At 35.0% G+C, this 21,304-nt stretch overlaps 1 protein-coding gene across 1 annotated transcript; it reads right to left on the reverse strand.

Annotated features, from left to right (window-relative positions):
• Positions 1 to 9,402: 9,402 nt before the first annotated feature.
• On the reverse strand, positions 9,403 to 10,028 carry LOC149816524 (uncharacterized). The gene has a single exon (XM_089987097.1). It carries the CDS (start codon positions 9,927 to 9,929, stop codon positions 9,567 to 9,569), a length of 363 nt encoding a protein of 120 aa, XP_089843223.1. The 5' UTR covers positions 9,930 to 10,028; the 3' UTR covers positions 9,403 to 9,566.
• Positions 10,029 to 21,304: the final 11,276 nt, after the last annotated feature.

Below are 21,304 nucleotides of genomic sequence, written 5' to 3' on the forward strand. Positions count from 1 at the left end.
GAATGCACTGATGTTTAAAGCAGTGAATTCCTTCTGCTGAACCTCCTCGGTTGGGCAGGAAAAGTTTGTTTACTCAAGGCTTCGTTCGTACATAGTTCTAGCTAACATGAAAGGTGGTTGATCTCCTGGATGTGTGTGGGTTTGGCAGTCTTATTTGTTTCAAGCAAGATATTTGAATTCCTTACAGACCAATCATTCACCATTGTGGATAGCCATGTCTATGTTCAATACTTTGACAACACTGGGTTGTGATCTGGCATTTTATATACACAAATGCCCATATCCCGCTATCTGAAAGCAACGTAAGACTGGTAATGACAAAAGGATCCAAATGCTTCAAGGATTCTGAAAATGTTTAGAATCACATTTTCATGAAAGGATTTTAATTTCTTTTTGTCAAAAGAGAGGATTTTAATTCCACTACGATCTCTAATGCTGGAATATTCGAATTTGTGGCATTCTTTTTTTGTACCAGTGACTGCAACGTGACTCTGTGTGACTCATTAAATTTAGTGACTCTGTGTCTCTTTAAATTTGGAATTCTAAAGGTGTTATCCCATACTGTCCAGGACATTGAGAAGCTGAGAAGAAACCAACATATCTCAGCAGTCATTACTTGAATGCTGAAATTGCAGAATGTTGACAGAGCCAGCAAAACGTCATCATTGTGAACTTGGTTGGCAGCTTCCCGATTGTCACTGATAAAAAAAAAAAGCTGAAACAAAGATGTTCCTCCAGTTTAGGAAGCTGATTGGTTTCTATAATACCGTGTTGCATCTGAGGATTGTCAGGCACGGTTATTCAAAATGATTTCCTTTTGCTGACAGTAGAGCAGTTCAAACTTGCTAAATGCTGTTTCTAACATCAGGTATATTATGGAACTGGTGACTTGCAATTATCTACTTTTTGCAATAATGATATTGAAGCACTGCAAAGGCAGGAAGCCTGAATAGTGAAAACCTTTTTTTTTTTAAAGTCCAGCTGGGGTTAGACAGCCCCCACCAGTTAGACAACATGGGTATTGAACTTGCAACGTCCCAACACATGGTGACGTGCACTAACAGCTCCTACCAAATAGGCGGAGCCCCCCCCCCCCCGTTGGTAGTAAATACGTAGTTGGTGAGAAATATATGGTGTCAAACTGTCACCAAATAATATATGGATTTTGTGGCAAATGAAAGCTAGTACTAGACAAATGTATTAAATGGTAACAAGTTTCTTTTTCATTATAAGCCTCGAGGAAAAGTTTCCATTAACCTGCAAGAGTACATGCTTTCAATGCATATGAGAACGATGAGTTTATGTGGAAAGACCATAAGGCCATTATTTTACAAAAGTGCGGACAGTTGACAGCAGAGCTACTAAAGCAAATGAAAGACGAATTTCTGAATGAAAGTGGAGGAAAGTAACCACTCGAGGAAGCAATAAGATTTGTATAGCACTCTAAGGTTCTTCAATTGCATGAGTGGAAAGATTCAAGGACCATGATCAAACATGGTCCACAAAAATCTACATCAATGTTGGCAGTTCTTGCAGTGTTTAAAATGGTGTTGGTTGGAACCTAGATAGCGTTGATAACCGTGGCCATGCTTCACGGAGAATCTTATCCGTTAAAGAGAGAGGAGGACCCACGCTCTCCTTAACGGGTGAAACTGCCCTGCTTGAGGGCCTTATCCAGAATGATCTGCGTAACTAAGATTGGGGTAAACGACTACTCAAAGGAAGGTAAATTTTCAGCAGTCCTTCCTCTATAAATAAGAAGAGGGTTTACTCACCTTAACATGAGTGCGTGAACTAAACTCCCTTTGAAGAAGGTCGTTTACAATAAAAAACCCTATGCCGTTCCTTCAATCTCGATTCTTTAGTGGTATCAAAGTTAGGTTGTTGCAGACAGAGGCTCTTTCGCAGCGTCATCGACAGTCAAACTCAGCATTAAAAGAGAACAACGACAAAAGATAGGTCAACTTTTTCTTATTTTTAATTTCGAAGAAGAGGCCACTAGATTCTGGCGACCTTTGCTTTTATTGTTTTCTTCTCTGGTGGACAGACCCAATATAGGGTCTGCTGGTTCCAGGTTGCATACGCCTTTCTCAAAGAGGAGGTTTCCCTCCTGTTTTGGTCACCAGTAGTCGGTAACCTTATTTGGCTGTTGAAGTGTATTCTTCCACGTACAAATACAGGTTGCCAATAACAGGTGAACCCCTGTATCAGGCATATTAAAAAAAAGGTGACCCCCTGTATTATTTTTTTCTTTTCGATGAACTCTATATAGTAATTTTTTCTTCTTTTTACCCATCTGACACAGAGAACCGGATGGTTTACAACAGTAAGAGGAATCAAACCGAAGAGCAACACTTTTTTTTAAACTAATAAAATAAATAAAAGAGAAGGAGAGCAGCAGAAGAAATCATTTTTTTATTGCCCTAGTGGAAGATTTTTTTTTAGCCTGGCGATGCATCTGGCTAAGAGTTTAAACCGGATGGTTCATCGCACAAATGACACACAATTTTAACAAAAAAAAAAACTTTCCGATCAATTCATCTGAGAATCAACAAAAGGGTCTATATAACCAAAATGAAAAGGAATGATCACTACCTTTTTTTCTCATCGGACGTCAGTCCTTTGCTTGAGTAACTATTTTTTCTCTAACATCGACGACCACTCAGTGGAAAAACTGGTGGTTGACTGTCTAACCCCTGCAAGATCGAACCTCAGAAAGAAAACACACACAAAAGAAAAGGGGTTAGTCATCGTGTTTATCATCATTTTTTTTCGGTGAACAGATCAGATTTAGCATATCTGAGAACCAAAACACAGGCAAAGCACCAGTCATCTGCCATTTTTTCTGGAAAACACATGCAGAGCACTGACCAACACCGTATCAACCTTTTTTCTGCTAAAAAAAGGCAAAACATAGAAAAACACAGGAGAACACAACTGAACGCAGACAGAACAGTGGTCGTTGCTAATTTTCTGACGAACACAGGCAGAGAACTGACCAAACCGGCTATGCATCTCTTCTTTTCTTCTTTTCTTCTTTTCTTCTTTTCTTTTCTTTTGCGAAAATAGGCAAAAGAACACATCAGAACATTGGAGAACACAAGCAACACAGGCAGAGAACCGGTCGAACATGGACAACCTCTATCCCTTCTCTAGCGTTCTCCACTATTTTTTTTGCTAATTGATCTTCAAAAATAGGCAGAAAACAAGAACAAATCATCTTATTTTTTGTTTGCCGACTGAGAAACAAAACATAAAGGGAAAACAGAAGGAAGCTTCGTCCAGAAGCTTCCAATTTTCTCAAGATTAGGGTATTTATACCCGATTTTAGGTAAAAATATAGTTTTGCTCCTGTTCTTTATTAAGAATTTCGGTCTCATCCCTAGACAGATGAAATTACTGATTGTCTTTGGTCTTTTCAAAAATTTACAGTGATATGCCCCACTATTTATTTACTGTTTTAACCCTGCTTTTAATTTAATTACATGTTTTGTCCAAGTATCATAAAATTACTGCAGTGCCCTTAACATTTGCCAAAATTTACCTCTGCATCTGTAAATTTTAGCAAAAGTTCCTATTTATTTTAGAAATTCTAAAAAAGGACTCAATCTAAAAAAGGTTTTTTGAAACATGGTTAGTTTTCTAATTTTCTGTAGAAAACCCCTTGTTTCCTTTTAAGTCTTACTTTTTTGGAGATTATTATTGCAGTATTGTTCTCTGACTTTTCTGAAACAGAGTTTGCAAATTAGCTCAATTTTAGTGAAAATCAAAGAGCTTGATTGTAATACATTTTTTTTGTGTTTGCATGAAATAGTGAGATTAATATCATGAATTTTCTTTTGATTATGAACATGCACTTTTATGTATTCATGACTGATATTCTTCTGTCATTCTACTTGTTGATTATTGGACTTAAACTTCTCATGTTATGCTATATTTAAATAACCAACCATAGAAAAAATGACAAGTAGAGTTTGTGCTACTGAACTAGCCAAAACTGATCAATGGTATAAATTTTTACATTTGAAAAAGGAGGATTCTTCTTATTCTGGCTCTGGAGGGCATCGAGAATGCCCTTACTACTGAGATGAGTGACCCTGGTCCTATTGCTTCTGACGAGGTTAAAACCTCATATACTAAATACAAAAAGGACAACATGTTGGTCAGAATCATCATGTTAACATATATGAATGATGATCTCATTAGGATATTTGAGGATTACCCTACAACAAAGTCAATGTTTGAAGTCATATCCAAGAAATATGACACAACCTCAGAAACCCAAATTCAACTTTTCTTAGAACAATATAATACATGTCGTATACAAGAAAATGATAATGTTGTTGACCATGTCAACAAAATACTAATTATGGTTATGGACCTGCCAATTGTTGGGAATGACATTCCTGATCGGATGCAGATATCCACCATTCTTCATAGTTTATCATCATCTTGGAAGATGGTACAAACATCTCTTACGTTGAATTCAAAAAACCTAACCTTTGAAGAACTTTCTACTCAATTGAAAATTGAGTAACAACACATGCAACAAGAACAAAAGAGTGAATTACACTTCGCTAAAGATGGACCTTCTCGAAACTATAATCTTTCTAGGCTCCCACAATTCAAGAAGAAATATTTTAAAGAAAATGAGAAATCTGATAAGAAAAATGGTCCAACATTCCGCAAGCCGCAGGCGGCTGCCTTACAAGTTAAATGTTTCAAGTGTGAAAAATATGGACACTTTAAAAGAGATTGCAGGATCCAGACAAATAATAACACTGGCAGAAACAATGGAAGCAATCATCAAAAGGAGGGGCGAGATATTATCTACATGATATCGGAATGCTCTTATGCGGACCATGCTCTTTCCGGCTGGTGGGTGGACCTCTGGGGCAACTCGACATATCACAATATTCAAAGAAGGGATGGTGGACATGATCGACTATAAACCTGGTGAACATCGAGTGTATGGGCAACAACACCTACTTTGATGTTATGAGTGTTGAGACTTACCACATTGAAACCTGTAAAAAAATGTTTTGTTGTCCAATGTCCTGTTTGTACCATCCATGAAACATAATCATGTGTCTGTCTCAGCCTTGGTTGCTAAGGGTTTTGAAGTTCATTTTTTACTAGGGAATGCCACTATAAAGAAACATGGTTGAGTCCTGTTTGATGGGGTCTTTGATTAGAACCAGGGATTGTTCAAAATTTATGACTCAGACATGAAAAAAATTACTTTGACTTCTGCTTATATTGATATTGTCTTTAATGTGGATGTAAATGTATAGCACCAAACACTTGGTTACATTAACTTAAAAAAGCTGAAGAAACTTGTTGAATTATAATTAATACCTGACTTTAATTAATTGTCATTTCATACATGTGAACCTTGTATTTATGAAAAAATGACAAGGAAACCAGTCTCACAAAATGTCATTAGAGCATCCGAATTATTAGAAATCATATACACAAATATATGTGATCCCTTCAGGACTCCAACTTATAAAAGAATGCAGTATTTTATATCATTTATTGATGATTTTTCTAGATACAATTATGTTTATCTTATAACTTATAAATCTAAAGCATTAAATAAATTTAAAGAATATAGTCAAGAAGTCGACAATCAACTTGATAAAAAGATTAGAGTTTTACGGTCTGATCGAAGAGGAGAATATACCTTAAATGAATTTGCTGAATATTGCAGAGAAGCTTTACATACAACAACATATGTCCTAAATAGAGTTTTATGTAAAGTTATTGTCACAACCTCTTATGAGTCATGGACAGAAAGAAAACCTAGTCTAAGTCACCTTCGTAGATGGGGTTACGTAGCTCATATAAAAGTTATAGAGTGATCAAGGAATAAACTAGATACCGGATCTATAAGGTGTATTTTTATCAGATATCTCAAATGATCTAAAGGCTATAGATTCTATCGCCTAGATAAGAGTTTAATTGAAAGTAGAGATATAATCTTCTTGGAAGATCAAAACATGGAAGAAGTTATTCTAGAAATAAATGGAGATGATCCTCTTGATCTACAGTATGTTTCTGATGACATACAAGAACCTATAAGTAACAACGAACCTTCTAAAATTACTCTTTCTTCTTCTTCATCTCAACAGCCTCAGGTTGAAAACAAAAGGTTTACAGTTCATTCGTCTTGCTTAGATAACTATTATGTCTATTTATCGGAGGAACTATGTTATGCTTTAGACATGGATGGCATGGAAGATAACCTATCATATGGTGAGGCAATAAACTCATGTGAGTCAATAGACTGGGTAAAAGCTATAGATGAGAAAATTGTGTCCATTGAGAAAAACCAGGTCAGAATTGACTGATTTACCTAAGAAAAGGAAAGTCATCAGATGTAAATGGGTTTTAAAGAAGAAATTCAAGTCTGATGGTAGCATTGATAAATTAGAAGCAGGATTAGTTGCTAAGGGTTTCTCTCAGAAAGAAGGATTAGATTATGTTGACACATATTCATCGATTTCAAAATTTGTCTCGATAAGGATAATTCTTGCGATAGTAGCTCACTACGACCTACATCTACATCAAATGGATGTTAAAACCATTTTTCTTAATGGTGAGCTTAAGGAAACCATTTTTATTGTGTAACCTGAAGGCTATATAATAAAAGGCAAAGAAAATAAAGTATATAGGTTGAAAAAATCTCTATATGGACTAAAGCAATCACCACGTCAGTGGTACTTAAAGTTTCATAAGGCTATTACGTCATTCGGGTTTGTGGCAAATAAGTTTGACCACTGTGTTTATATCTGAAAAGTGAGAGTAAATTTGTTATTCTCTCACTATATGTGGATGCCATTCTTTTGATTGAAAACAACAATGATATGATTGTCAAAATCAAGTCATGGTTAAATTCATAATTCGAAATGAAAGACATGAGAGAAACATCTTATGTTCTTGAAATTAAAATCACTCAAGATATAAGCTCCAAACTTTTAAACTTGAGTCAAGAAAGGTATTTAAATCATATATTAAAGAAATTTAAAATGAGTGATTATAAGACAGTTAGAACACCTGTAGTAAAAGGTGTCAAGTTGAGTAAAAATGATAGTCCATGTGATGGACAGGAAAGGCTAAATGTCTCTTATGCTCAAGCTCAATACAGCTGAACCCAATAAGCTTGGGTTCAACAGAGCCGAACCCAATAAGCCTGGGTTCAACAGAGCCAAACCCAAGCCTGGGTTTAGGTTATGTTGAACCCAAGAGCATAAACTAGCAGACCTGGGTTCAGCAGAGCCAAACTCAGGCTTGGGTTTAGGTTCTATTGAACCTAATGAACTTGGGTTCAACAGAGCAAAACCCATGGTTGTTGGGTTTCATAAGAGCCGACCTTGGGTTCGGCCCTTGCCAAAATGAGGGGAGGAGGAGAAGGAAGGAGAGAGAAAGGAGGAGAAGAAGGAAGAGGAAGATTCGGCCCTTGCCAAAATGAGGGGAGGAGGAGAAGGAAGAAGGAGAGAGAAAGGAGGAGAAGAAGGAAGAGGAAGAAAGAGAGAGGAGGAGTAAACTTAAAATTATGCTTTCATGGTGTTTCTTTAGAATTAATTGGATATTCTGATGCTGACTTTGCAGGCAACAAAGATGATATTAAATTCATCTCTGGATATGTTTTCCTCCTAGGAGGAGGAGCAATTTTTCGGTCTTGTAAAAAATAAGGTTGCGTAGCTTAGCATATTCAGGAAGCTGAATATATTGCATGCAATGCAGTTGCCGCAGTTGTCACATTTGTCATTTGGATAAGCCACTTCATTAATGATTTGAAGAAGGAAATAACCAACAGGCTAGTTTAGATTTATTGTGATAATCAAGCTGTCATCTCTCTTATGAAGAGTGAAGCTGATAATTCAAAGAGTAAACATATAATGGTAAAATACCATTACATTCATGATGTGATTGAAAGAAATAAAATCAAAGTCAATTACTTACCTACATCTGATATGATTGTTGATCCTTTAACAAACAACATATCAGAGGAGATATTCTCAAAACATGTATCCTATATGGGATTAAGGTATATTTAATAAAGACATATGTCTGGATGAAAAACTCAAATTATAACTCATTACAGGAATGTTGATGCAAGAAAAATACTCCAATAGTGAAAGGCTAAATCCTGCATCTAAGTTTTGTTTCACATGACCAAGTGGGATATGTTGATAACCATGGCCATGCTTCATGGAGAATCTCATCTGTTAAAGAGAGAAAATGATTCACTCTCTCCTTAACGGGTGAAACAACCCTGCTTGAGGGCCTTATCCAGAATGAACTCTTCAAGTGAAGCTGTGTAACTAAAGCTGGGGTAAACGACTACTCAAAGGAAAGTAAATTTCCAGCAGTCCTTTCTCTATAAATAGGAAGAGGGTTTACTCACCTGGACATAAGTGCGTGAACTAAACCCCCTTTGAAGAAGGCTGTTTACAATAAAAAAAACCTCTGTCGTTCCTTCAATCTCGATCCTTCAGATAGAAGCATCCAACTTTGTTGTGCCATTCTTTGGCAACAGTAGTCTTTCCTCTCTTTTTCCCCTTATTACTTGGGTATTATCAAATTGTGGAAGGCACTACGAGCATTTGGTAGTTGTGGTGCTCTTGTATTGTTTGTAACTAAGATGGTGTTGGATGTGCCTGGAAGGATTTTCAGGCCAATGCGTCACCCATGGAGCTTCTAGATTGATGTTTTTTTCTTCATTAGAGTTTGCATTTCAAATTTTAGAGTAATCCTGGAATATCAAACAGTGTGTTTGTAATCTCTGAGTTGTCCAATAAAATCTGCTTCCTTTTAATGGGAATTCAGGCTCTGTTTGGGAGTCTTGAATTGGAGGCTCATTACAGTTCCCCCAACACTCTTTTGTTTGGGAGCAGTGGTGTTGCCAAAACAACATTGCATGTTGGAATGAAGTTGGCAACTTCAACACTACATTTCAACACCATTCACAGGGGATGTTTTTGGCAGTCCATCCCCAACACCGGATTCTGGCAATATCATATTCTGATGACACCACATTTGGTAAAACCATATTTTGACAACACATTGAATCCATCCCAGTCCAAGGCTCCTGAACATAGGCTTAATCTCATATTCATTCCCTCGTGATAGAGGTTCAAAAATCATGAAAATACGATGCACATACTTTTGGGTATTGGCAGGGAATGCCTATAGCAAATTATCTTGATCTTGCTATTAACAAGAAGTGGATGTGAGCTGTGTGGCTAAGTGAGAAAGGAACCTTGAGTTTAATAACCAACCTGCAACTCAACTAAAAGTGCATCAATTTCATTGTAGGCCGTTAGCAACATCACAAAGCCATTCATATCTTAAATGTGGTCATTAGTTGAAACTCCTGATCAAGGAACACTGATGTTTGCAATAGAAATTATCATTTTCTTTTCATCTTCAGTCCCAACTCTTACACCAACAACATAATAAGACAAGAACAGAACAGAGTACAATAGTTTACAGAGCCATGCTAGTAAAAACAGAAACCTGCAACCCAGATTGGCTTCTTCCTGCCCCTATCTTGTTTCCTACGTCCGCTTGACGGGGTCGAAGTTCGAAACACCGATCACTGCACCGATGATGACTCCGACCACGACACCACCCGAAACTATGCTGAGCAAGAAGTTCTTGAGAGAAGGTGACAGTCCCGGCTGCGCTGCTTCTGCGATGTCGGGGACCACCATTGCAGCCGTCAAGGCCAATGCTGTCAGGCCAGTGACTGCCTGCTCCTTGAGAGGCGAGGGAGCAGAGACAGCCTTGATACTGGTGGGTGCCTGTGCGGGTGCCGCCGGAGTTAGGCTGGATGGCTTCATTGAAGCAGATATGAAGGCCTGCCTCCGGTTGATAGAAGCCACCGGCAATGCCAGAGAGAGAGCAGAAGCTGCCGTCATTCTCTCTTGCTGGGGAGTCTCTCTGTCTCTCTGTGCTTGGTTTTGTGGGTGGTAATGGTGTGGATGAGGGAGAGGAAGGGAATAAATACAGAGCAAGCAGTGAGTGGTGGAGAAATGGTGTGATCAGCCTTCCTATCGAAGTGTTGCTGTCCACGTGGCAGATTTTCAGCTTTCCTAAAGGATAGGGTTATCTTGAAACTTGATGCAAGATTGCAGAGGGACCCACTTGGATCAGTGACTCGGTCTCACCCGGTTGGTTCAGAGACGGGTCGGTTATTTCCGATACAATGGTTAAGTGGAACCGGTGAAGTAAAGCACCATTTAGAACACTAAAACTTTGAAAACGAGAAAACCAAATGAAGTTTTGCTTCTTTTTTTTTTCCGGATTTTTCCTCAATATTAGGAAAAAAACTTTTTCCTTTGGAAGAAAAGTTCAGAACATGAAAAAATTATATTTAAAAAAAATTCATGAAAACTCAAATATGAATCCAATTTTATCGAATCACGAGCCTATATCAAATCGACTCTTGAATTTCAACCTCAAAATTCCCCTAACCTTATTTGATTTTTCAAGAAAAAAATAATCCCATATATATGTCCTTTTGTCCTTGTCTTATATACTAAACTAAAAGTTTTTAAATCTATATTCCTTCAAAAAAAAAGTGTTAAATCTATATATACTATTTGGCACATTTTTAACTCATTTTTAATCCTCTTTTTCATCCATCCTTTTGAATGCAAAACCCTTTTAATCACGTATTCATATCTAAGGTTTTTTGTTGTTTCACGGATACTACCTACGTCTTTTACTACTTATTTATATGTACGTATGAGAAATTTGAAGTGGATAGGGGTGTCAATGGATCGGGTTTGACCTGGACCCAACCCATACCAAATCCTATAGAGTCATGGCGATAAAGAATTACAAACTGGGTTGAATCCAACAAGTCCAATTACTATATGGATTTGGGTATAATTTGTGAAACTTCATACCAGACTGCGGTCCAACCCAAGTTTCGATTAATTAGGACCAGTGATTTTTTAATATAAAAAAGAAAAAATATCTTATTTTACCTGGTATGGTTCATGTAATCCTTATAGGACTCAGGTATGGTTTTTCTTATGACAAATGTTATGGGACCCAGGTCTTGATCCGGTACTGGCACAAAGTCAGATCCAGGGTCTGAACCCGACCCGACCCGCTGACACCCTTAGTCTAAGTGTAAGTACAGGTGGCAAAATCTGACCCGACCCGCCAACCCGCTTCTTGGCCGGGTTAGGGTTTGGCTTAAACAGGTTCGTGTCGTAAACGGGTCGACCCGCCTAACCCGTTTATTAAACGGGTCGTGTTCGTGTTAGGGGTATGCCAACCCGCCAACCCGTTTGACCCGTTTAATAAAATGGGTTAGGCGGGCGGGTCAACCCGTTTACACAAACCCGTTAACCCGCAACCCGTTTATATTTAAAATGGTTTTTTGGGTTGATTAAATTCGCAACCCGTTTGTAAATTGATAATCGTGTCAACCCGTTTAAAATGATTAAAATCCAATCTTACACCCAAAGGGTCACTGGTAATCGTGTCGTGTTGACCAGACCCGTTTATTAAACACCCGTCGGGTTGAGGTATTCTGACTCGCCCGATTGCCACCCCTAAGTGTAAGACACTTCCTTTTCAGGACAATGGATGAAACGCTCAAAGCTTTAAATTCAGGTTTAATTTCGTTTTCTTGAGTTTAAAACAGGGAGAGAACAAAGGAAATTGGGAAATGAAAGAAAGCACAAAAGGAAAGGAGATTTAATTGGTGAAGTACAGTTGGAAGATAAGCAGGTTGATGGATGTGTTTTCAATGCATGGAATTGACGGTTTGGTAGACACTTTTGATTTTTGTTTTGATGCAAAGGGTTAAAGTACAAATCTAAGCTGATTTCTGTCGAATCTGATGAGTCTTTAGGCAAAACAAAATTCGAAACTCGCTTAGGCACGTTTGGTGAAGCCATAACCGATTTTGATCCCATGAACTCGTTGCTAGAGGTGGTTCAAAAGGGATACGAGGGAAATGGGGTAAACCGAACTCAAATGAGGTTGGCAATCGTAAGGGCGGTCTCCCACTACTCTTGTTTGGAAAAGAATGGGTGGTTGATGGGTTAGGGTTCCACTGGATGGGTCGTAGCGCCAATTTTCGGGTATACCTGCAAAAATTTTAAGATTTATTTAGATTATTTGACATTTAATTATAAATTTATGAAATATTTGGATCTAGATTTTAGTAGAGATCCAAATTGATCAACCCATATGTTCGAAATTGGATATGGCTGATAGATGCAATCCAAAGTTGAATTGTTGAGTTTGAACCCGAGAGGGGATCCGAACTTAAATAAATCCATTGTGAGTTTTGAAACTTTGGATGCGCTCTATTTGAATATGTGAATGTTTCGGGTCAACCCAAAAGAATCTGAGTAGGGTTTAGACCTATAACATGATATAAATAAGACATTGAAGAGATTTGGATCCATTTGAAAACTAAATGAATCTCATTAAGTAGAATGAATTTTAGATCTTTTTAAAGACCCAATTAGATCCCACTAAAGAAAATTAGATTGTAGATTCATTTGAAGCTCAAATGGATTCCACTAAAGAAAATTCGATTATAAATTTATTTGAGACCCAAATGAATTTCACTTAAAACGAATAAGGTTTGAGTCTACTTTAACCCAAATGAATCTCTCTCTCTCTCTCTCTCTCTCTATATATATATATATATATATATATATATATATATATATAATAAGTTGAATTTGAATTTTGTGTCTCACCAAAATCCAAATCTTATCCAACCATAATGAGTTGAGGTTCGATCCAACCCCAAAAAGGTCACATCACCATCAAACCCTCCAGCCGCCCACCGCACCCCTCTCACTTCCCCCGCAAACCCCCCGCCGAGCACCGTGGGTCAAGGGGCGGTTGATCCCTTGACCACCCTCTCTCTCTCTCGCCCATATGTTATTTAAACCCCTTTCTGCTATGGTTTTAATTTTCATTTAAAACCATGCCCTCCACCTTTCTCTGTTTCTTCGAGAGACCACCGGTAGCACAATCGGTGCCTCCCTCCCTCGGATGTTTCCCCTATGCGGCTGACCTTGCCACCATCCAAGAAGCCCTGCACCTCACCCCGGCCGGGTGCCCTACCACCCGCCGTGAAGCCCACGCCGAGCACCCCTCTGGAGGCTATCCGACCTCCCGCGTATTTCTGTTCAGGAACCCCATCATTGGCAGCACCCCCACGACCTTGTCGGAAAACCTTCCTGTCCAAAGCCATTCCCTGCATTCCCATTTGAATCGGGTCATCTCGCTAGAACGAGCTCCCCTAGCCTGTGCCATCTTCCTGTTGATGGTGAGCACAAGCCGGAGCCCACTGCCTCTTTACAGTCGACTCGTGCGCAGTGGCCGGAAGCCACACTACATCCAGGGTGCCCCCCATTTTGTTGGGACTGAAATTAACTCAGTCGATCCCTCAAGTCATCGTCCCAGCACTGCTAACAGAATCCACCAGCAGCACCATTCCGGTGCCTCGTTCTGTCAATGAAACTGAGCCACTGCCCCTGCGATGTCCCTCTCTCGCCTGATTCCTTTGTTCAGAGGCTGGCCTCCCTCTTCCTTTTCTACACTAGCGATGGAGTTTGATGCAATTGCAAAAACTTAAGAACCCTTTCCTCGGTGCCAAAAAATGACGATTCTAGAAAAAGAATGATTGTAAAGACTTAAGTACCTCGAAGATGGTTATTTAAGATCTAGTCTCTGCACTTCAGGATTATTCGAGAAAGGAATTATTCTTGGAGAAGGCCATGAACATCAACCCTCTCACTCTCTCTCTCTTCTCTTTCTGCTTGTGCACATCCAGCAGAAGATCTTACATTTCTCCATCAAGCAACGACTAACCTCCACACTGATTGTAGCATCGTTCAACTTGATGAGTTGTTGAGCTTAATTAAGAGTTTTTGCCCTTACAGGAGCGGGGTCTGGGGGCTCCCCCCGGCGTGGGTAGCATCATTCAATTTGTTGAGTTGTGGAGCCTGATTAAGAGTTTTTGCCCTTATAGGAAGGGGGTTCGGGGGCTCCACTTTTGGGCATTGTATAAATTTTTTCTTTTCTTTCGCTCTTGTAACTATCGAAAAAGAGCAATAAAATATTTTGTTTAATCATGGTGCTCATGTTTCCTTCGGTTGTTTCTTGCTTGAGGTTTTCGTAACACCCTTTCCAATAATTTTTTTGGTTTGAAGATGATGATTTCGGGAAGTTACGGTTAAATTTTAGGAAATGAACCTGTTACATAACTTGAAATTCTGTAACCAGTTCCAGTTTTTAACAGATTTGAAATATCAAACGAGTATATAAAGTTATAAAAATTTCTAAATATAAACTAGAGAAATAAAGAAAGAAAACCCTTTTTTACAGATTTGAAAAATGATCTCTCGTTGAGGAGATATGACTCTTACAAAATGAACTAAAAACCTGAGTAACTCAAACGATATAGAGTGTGACAAGATATTGGTTTTTGACAAAAAACAGATATGAAATGTTCATAAAAATCACTGAAAATTGGCAAAAATAAACTATACTCAATAACGAAGACGCCATTTTTTACGGATCGAAAATCCGACCTCCGATTAGGGAGATACGCCCCCGACAAGTTGGTCTTGATTCAAATAACGATTTACGCGTGACGGCTTACTGAATAACACTACAAATCGCTATACCGATTTGTAGTGTATTTCATGAGTCACTATAGCGATTTGTGGTGTTATTTAGTAAATCATTATGTGTAAATCGTTATTGTGACTTACAGTGTCTTCAGCAAATCGCTGTGCGATTTACGGCTTAAATCGCTACCTGAATCAGGATCAACTTGTCGGGGCGTATCTCCCTAACCGGAGATTGTATTTCAAATCCGTAAAAAGCAGTGCCTTAGTTATTGAGTCTAGTTTACTCCTGTCAATTTTTAGTAACTTCTATAGTCGTTTCATTTCTCATTTTGATTAAAAATCAGGCATCTATTATTTTGCATTATTTGAATTGCACAGGTTTTTAGTTCATTTTGTAAGAATCATATCTCCCCAATGGGAGATAATTTTTAAAAACTGTAAAAAGAGTTTTTTTCTTTTATTTGTCTAGTTTATATCTAGAATTTTTTATAACTTTTTATACACATTTGATAACAATACAAATCGCATTTTATAACTACAAATCGCTTACTGAATAACACTACAAATCGCTATAGTGATTTATGAAAGACACTACAAATCGCTATAGTGACTCGTTGCAGACCCGATAATACTATAAATCGTTATAGGGATTCGTTGGAGACCCAACAACACTATAAATCACTATAAGGACTCGTTGGAGACCAAAATGTTTTGGGGCCTTGTATAATTTTTTTCTTTTTTTCCCCTGTTATAACTATCGAAAAGAGCAATAAAGTGTTTTGTTTAATCGTGGTGCTCATGTTTCCTTCATTTTTTCTTGCTCGAGGTTTTTGTAACATATTTTCCCATGATTTTTCTATTTTTTTCTGGTTTGAAGATGGTGACTTCGGGAAGTTACCGTTCAATTTCAGGAAATAAACCTGTTACAGAACCTAAAATTCTGTAATCAATTCTGATTTTTTACAGATTTGAAATATCAAATGAGTATATAAAGTTATAAAAATTTTCAGATATAAACTAGACAAATAAATAAAGCAAATCTTTTTTACAGATTTGGAAAATGATCTCTCGTTGAAGAGATATGACTCTTGCAAAATGAACTAAAAACCTAAGTAACTCATATGATATAGAGTGTGACAGGGTCTTGGTTTTTTATCAAAAACAGGTATGAAATGACCATAAAAATTGCTGAAAATTAGCATAAATAAACTAGACTCAATAACAAATACGCCATTTTTTACGAATTGGAAATCTGATCTCCGGTTAGGGAGATACGCCCCCGACAAGTTGGTCTTGATTCAAATAACGATTTATGCATGACGACTTACTGAATAACACTACAAATCGCTATAGCGATTTGTAGTGTATTCCATGAGTTACTATAGAGATTTGTGGTGTTATTCAGTAAATCATTATGTGTAAATCGCTATTATGACTTATAGTGTCTTCAGCAAATCGCTGTGCAATTTACGGCGTAAATCGCTACATCAATCATGACCAACTTATCGAGGAGCGTATCTCCCTAACCGAAGATCATATTTTAAATCTGTAAAAAGCGGTACCTTTGTTATTTAGTCTAGTTTATTATTGCCAATTTTTAGCAATTTCTATGGTCATTTCATTGTTCATTTTGATTAAAAACCAAGCCTCTATTATTCTACATTATTTGAGTTGTACAGGTTTTTAGTTCATTTTGCAAGAGTCATAACTCCCCAACGGAAGATCATTTTCCAAATCTGCAAAAAGGGTTTTCTTTTTTTATTTGTCTAGTTTACATCTAAAAATTTTTATAACTTTTTATAAACATTTGATATTTAAAATATGTTAAAAAACAGGACTGGTTATAAAACTTCAAATTCTGTAACAGGTTCATTTCCTGTTGAAAAACAATGACTTCCCGAAGTCATTATTTTCAAACCAAAATAGATTTTCCAATTATGTAAATTGGGTTAGTTTTCTGATTGAATTGAGCATAGTATCCCTCAAATGTGAGAGAAATTGGGTCTATTTAGCCCCTGAAGTACCCGAATGACTGCAACCTGTCGATTAAAATCCAAATTCTTGTTTCTGAAATTAATGCTTTGATGTTTTGATCATAACTCTAGTTTCAGAAATGATTTTGATATTCTGTAAAAAGGGAATGCTTCCTTGCTATGTTGAAAATCCATGAACTTATTTTGAGCTAAAATCGTATTGTTTAAGGCTTTTATCTGTTCGAAATGCTCTGACAGGTTCACCTACAAAATCCTGATTCTACAAAATCATGTCTTATCTGGATAAAAGAATCTAAATTTGAGTTTTCCTCGGATAATTGCTTAATATTTTCAATTCCATAACATTCATAAGATTGTTAGGCATCTGCATATCATTTGTAAAAAATTCTAAGGTCATTGACCATTCATTCATTGCATCTTTCAAAACCAATTTTATAAATAAAAAAATAGCATTACTTTTGTTAAAATGAAGTTAAATTGGGTACTTTATCATTGTTAAATTCAATTTTCAAACCTAATTCGTGTCTTTCATGAATAAAAAATGAATTTTATCAAGTTAGAATGCCTTAACTTTATTTCAAACAAGCTTTGGAGTTTATTTGCTTTTATTTCAATTATTTTCAATATATTTTCATAAAAATCTTAATTTCAAAGTTAAATTCACTTTGAATTCAAGTTTTAAAATAGATTTATAGGTTTTAAACCCCAATTTCGAAAATTCAAAACTTTAAAGAACCATTTTCCAATGTTTTGCAAAGTCATGCGTCATTTACTTTTATTTTATTTGATTTTCTTTATTTCTGAGGCATGAAAGGCTATTTGGTTATATTCTTCAATTTTTCAATAATTGAGAAAGAATCCATAAAAAGCCTACATTTATTACTGACAAGTTTGTTCATCTTGCAGGATTTTTTCTTTGTTATTATTTCAATTATTGTATTAGTTCAAGGGTTGTAATAAATCAATTAATGAGAAGTTTACTTTATGCTTAGTTTAGAATGAATGAGCATATAGTTTAATTTTTCATTCTCCATAATTGATATGTTGCATTTTTATGTTCATTTTTCAATAACACTATGGGGAAACACGAATGACACGTGCACCATTTAATAGAGGATACATAAAACTAAGTAAAGTTCGTATTTACGGCCATAGTCGGAATATGAATAATACTTAAAATTAATATTTTTTATTAAATAAAAATGGACTTACACTCTCAAGTTATTTTAAAAAATCATCATATTCTCTAAAAATTCATTTTCTTCCTTTATTAGGATTCAAAATAAAGATTAATTCTAAGTATATTTATGACCATAACCATGAATATATGAAAATTTAATCTTGTTTTAATTCTATAAAGACACAAAATTAATTTTATTCCTTATTGGAATTTGAATAAAGATTAAATTAGAATATGTTTGTGACCATAGTCATGAATATATTAAAATTTAATCTTATTTTAATTCTATTAAAGAATGAAATTTGCTTTCCAAATTCAATTTCAAACAAATTCTTAAATGAATTCATCATTTAAGATAGAATTGCATCATCATTTTCCATCTTTTTCAAATCATTTTTCAAATTTCCAAGTGAATTTTGAAAACGTTTTTCATTCCTAAAATCATTGTTTTACTTTATTTCATAAATTCAAACTTATTTTTCAAATTCCATTTTCAATTCCCTCTAACTTTAAATCTTATTTCAAATACCTATTTTCAATTTTCAATTTTCAATTTTTAATTTTCAATTTTCAATTTTATTTCTAAATTTCTATTTTCGAATTTTACATTCCAACTTTAAATTTTATTTCAATTTCAAATATTTAATTCAATTCTTTACCCCAATCTCGATTCTCTATTCAATTCAAATCTCAAATTCTAAAAACTTGACTTTGAATTCGATTTCCAAATCTTCGATTTCAAAACTTTCAAATTTGAATTCATTTCAAATTATGAAACTTCAAAATCGTCATTTGATTTGTGACATTTTTCAGTAAATCGCTATTGTGATTTACAATGTCTTTCAGTAAATCATTGTGTTATTTACAATGTTCTTCAGTAAATCACTATTGTGATTTACAGTGTCTTCCAGTAAATCGCTATGTGATTTACAGTGTTCTTCAGTAAATTTTAATACAAAATCAATTTCTGAACTTCAAGGCCGTTTCTTAAGGGATATTTTCAGATCCATTCCCAAAGTCACTTGAAAAATTTTAAAAAACTGTGATCATTGCAAAAAATTTTCTCTTCTTCCTTTTTAGGAAAAAAGAGAAAACTTCTCGCAAGGTCTCACTTGACCTTTGAAAAAAGATTTTAAAAATTTACTCGCCTCCATTTTGAAATTTTGCGGAAAAATGGAGATACGGGATTCGCTCGTCGGTACGAGGTTCAACCGTTCCTGGCGCCTTTACCAGTGCTAATCGAATTCATACCTTTGCCTTGCCCAAATTTATCTAAATAATTATTCTAAGTCCTAGATGAACATTGAATCAGGCTTGTGCTATGATTTTGAACTTGAGAAGAATGTTTGCTTTTTAGAAATGCTTCAAAAAATTTAAAATTTTCCAAGTGAGTTTGGGAACGGATCTGGAAATATCCTTTAAGGAACGGCCTTGAAGTTCAGAAATTGATTTTGTATTAAAATTTACTGAAGAACATTATAAATCGCAATAGTGATTTACTGAAGAACATTATAAATCACACAATGATTTTCTGAAAGACATTATAAATCGCAATAGCGATTTACTGAAGAACACTGTAAATTGCACAATAATTTACTAAAAGACATTATAAATCACACAACAATTTACTGAAAGATGTCACAAATCAAATGACGGTTTTAAAGTTTTATAATTTGAAATGAATTCGAATTGAAAGTTTTGAAATCGAAGATCTGGAAATCGAATTCAAAGTCAAGTTTTTAGAATTTTGAGATCTAAATTAAATAGAGAATCGAGATTGAGGTAAAGAATTGAATTAAATATTTGAAATTGAAATAAAATTCAAAGTTGGAATGTAAAATTCGAAAATAGAAATTTAGAAATAAAATTGAAAACTAGAAATTGAAAATAGGTATTTGAAATAAGATTTAAAGTTAGAGGGAATTGAAAAATAAATTTGAATTTATGAAATAAAGTAAAACAATCATTTTAGGAATGAAAAACGTTTTCAAAAATTATTCCAAAATTCACTTGAAAATTTAAAAAATGATTTGAAAAGGATGGAAAATGGTGATGCAATTCTATCTTAAATGGTGAATGCTTTAAAGAATTTGTTTGAAATTGAATTTAGAAAGCAAATTTCATTCTTTAATAGAATTAAAATAAGATTAAATTTTAATATATTCATGACTATGGTCACAAACATATTCTAATTTAATCTTTATTCAAATTTCAATAAGGAATGAAATTAATTTTGTGCCTTTATAGAATTAAAACAAGATTACATTTCTACATATTGACGACTATGGTTACAAATATACTTAGAATCAATCTTTGTTTTGAATCCTAATAAAGGAAGAAAATGAATTTTTAGAAAATATGATGATTTTTTGAAAATGACTTGAGAGTGTAAGTCCATTTTTATTTAATAAAGAATAATAATTCTAAGTATCATCCATATTCTGACTATGGCCGTAAATACAAACTTTACTTAGTTTTATGTATCCTCTATTAAATGGTGCATGTGCTATTCGTGTTTTACCACAGTGTTATTGAAAAATAAAAATAAAAATAAAAATGCAACATATCAATTAAGGGAAATGAAAAATTAAACTATATGCTCATTCATTCTAAACTAGGCATAAAGTAAACTTCTCATTAATTGATTTATTACAACCCTTAAATGAATTATAATAATTGAGATAATAACAAAGAGGAAATCCTGTAAAATGAACAAACTTGTTAGAAATAAATGTAGGTTTTTTATGAATTTTTCCTCAATTATTGAAAAATTAAAGAATATATCCAAAATTAGCCTTTTATGCCTCAGAAATAAAGAAAATCATATAAAATAAAAGTAAATGATGTATGACTTTGCAAAGCATTTAAAAATGGTGCTTTTAAGTTTTGAACTTTTGAAATTGGGGTTTAAAACATATAAATTCACTTTAAAACTTGAATTCAAAGTGAATTTAACCTCAAAATTGAGATTTTTATGAAAATATATTGAAAATGATTGAAATCAAAGCAAATAAACTCCAAAGCTTGTTTGAAATGAAGTTAAGGCATTCTAAACTTTATAAAATTCATTTTTTTAATTTATGAAATACACAAATTATATTTGAAAAATTACATTTAAAAGTGATAAAATGCCCATATTAACTTCATTTTAACGAAGCAATGTTTTTTTATAAAATCGGTTTTGAAAGATGCAATGAATGAATGGTCAATAACCTTAGAAATTTTTAAAAATGATATGCAGATGCCTAAAAACCTTATGAATGTTGTAGAATTGAAAATCCTAAGCAATTATCTGAGGAAAACCCGAATTTGGATTCTTTTATCCAGATAAGACAGGATTTCGCAGAATCAGGATTTTGTAGCTGAACCTGTCAGAGCATTCTGAACAGATGGAAGTCTTAAGAAATTTGGTTTAAGCTCAAAATGAATCCATGGATTCACAACATAACAAGAAAGTATTCATTTTTACAGAATATCAAAATCATTCCTGAAACTTGAGT

Source organism: Nuphar pumila, chromosome 14 (assembly GCF_984573655.1).
Source record: "Nuphar pumila chromosome 14, dmNupPumi1.hap1.1, whole genome shotgun sequence".
In the NCBI taxonomy this organism is placed as follows: Eukaryota; Viridiplantae; Streptophyta; class Magnoliopsida; order Nymphaeales; family Nymphaeaceae; genus Nuphar; species Nuphar pumila.

Bases quoted from the DNA above. Each gene is read 5' to 3' on its own strand.
- LOC149816524 (XM_089987097.1), bottom strand. From the start codon at position 9,929: ATGACGGCAGCTTCTGCTCTCTCTCTGGCATTGCCGGTGGCTTCTATC.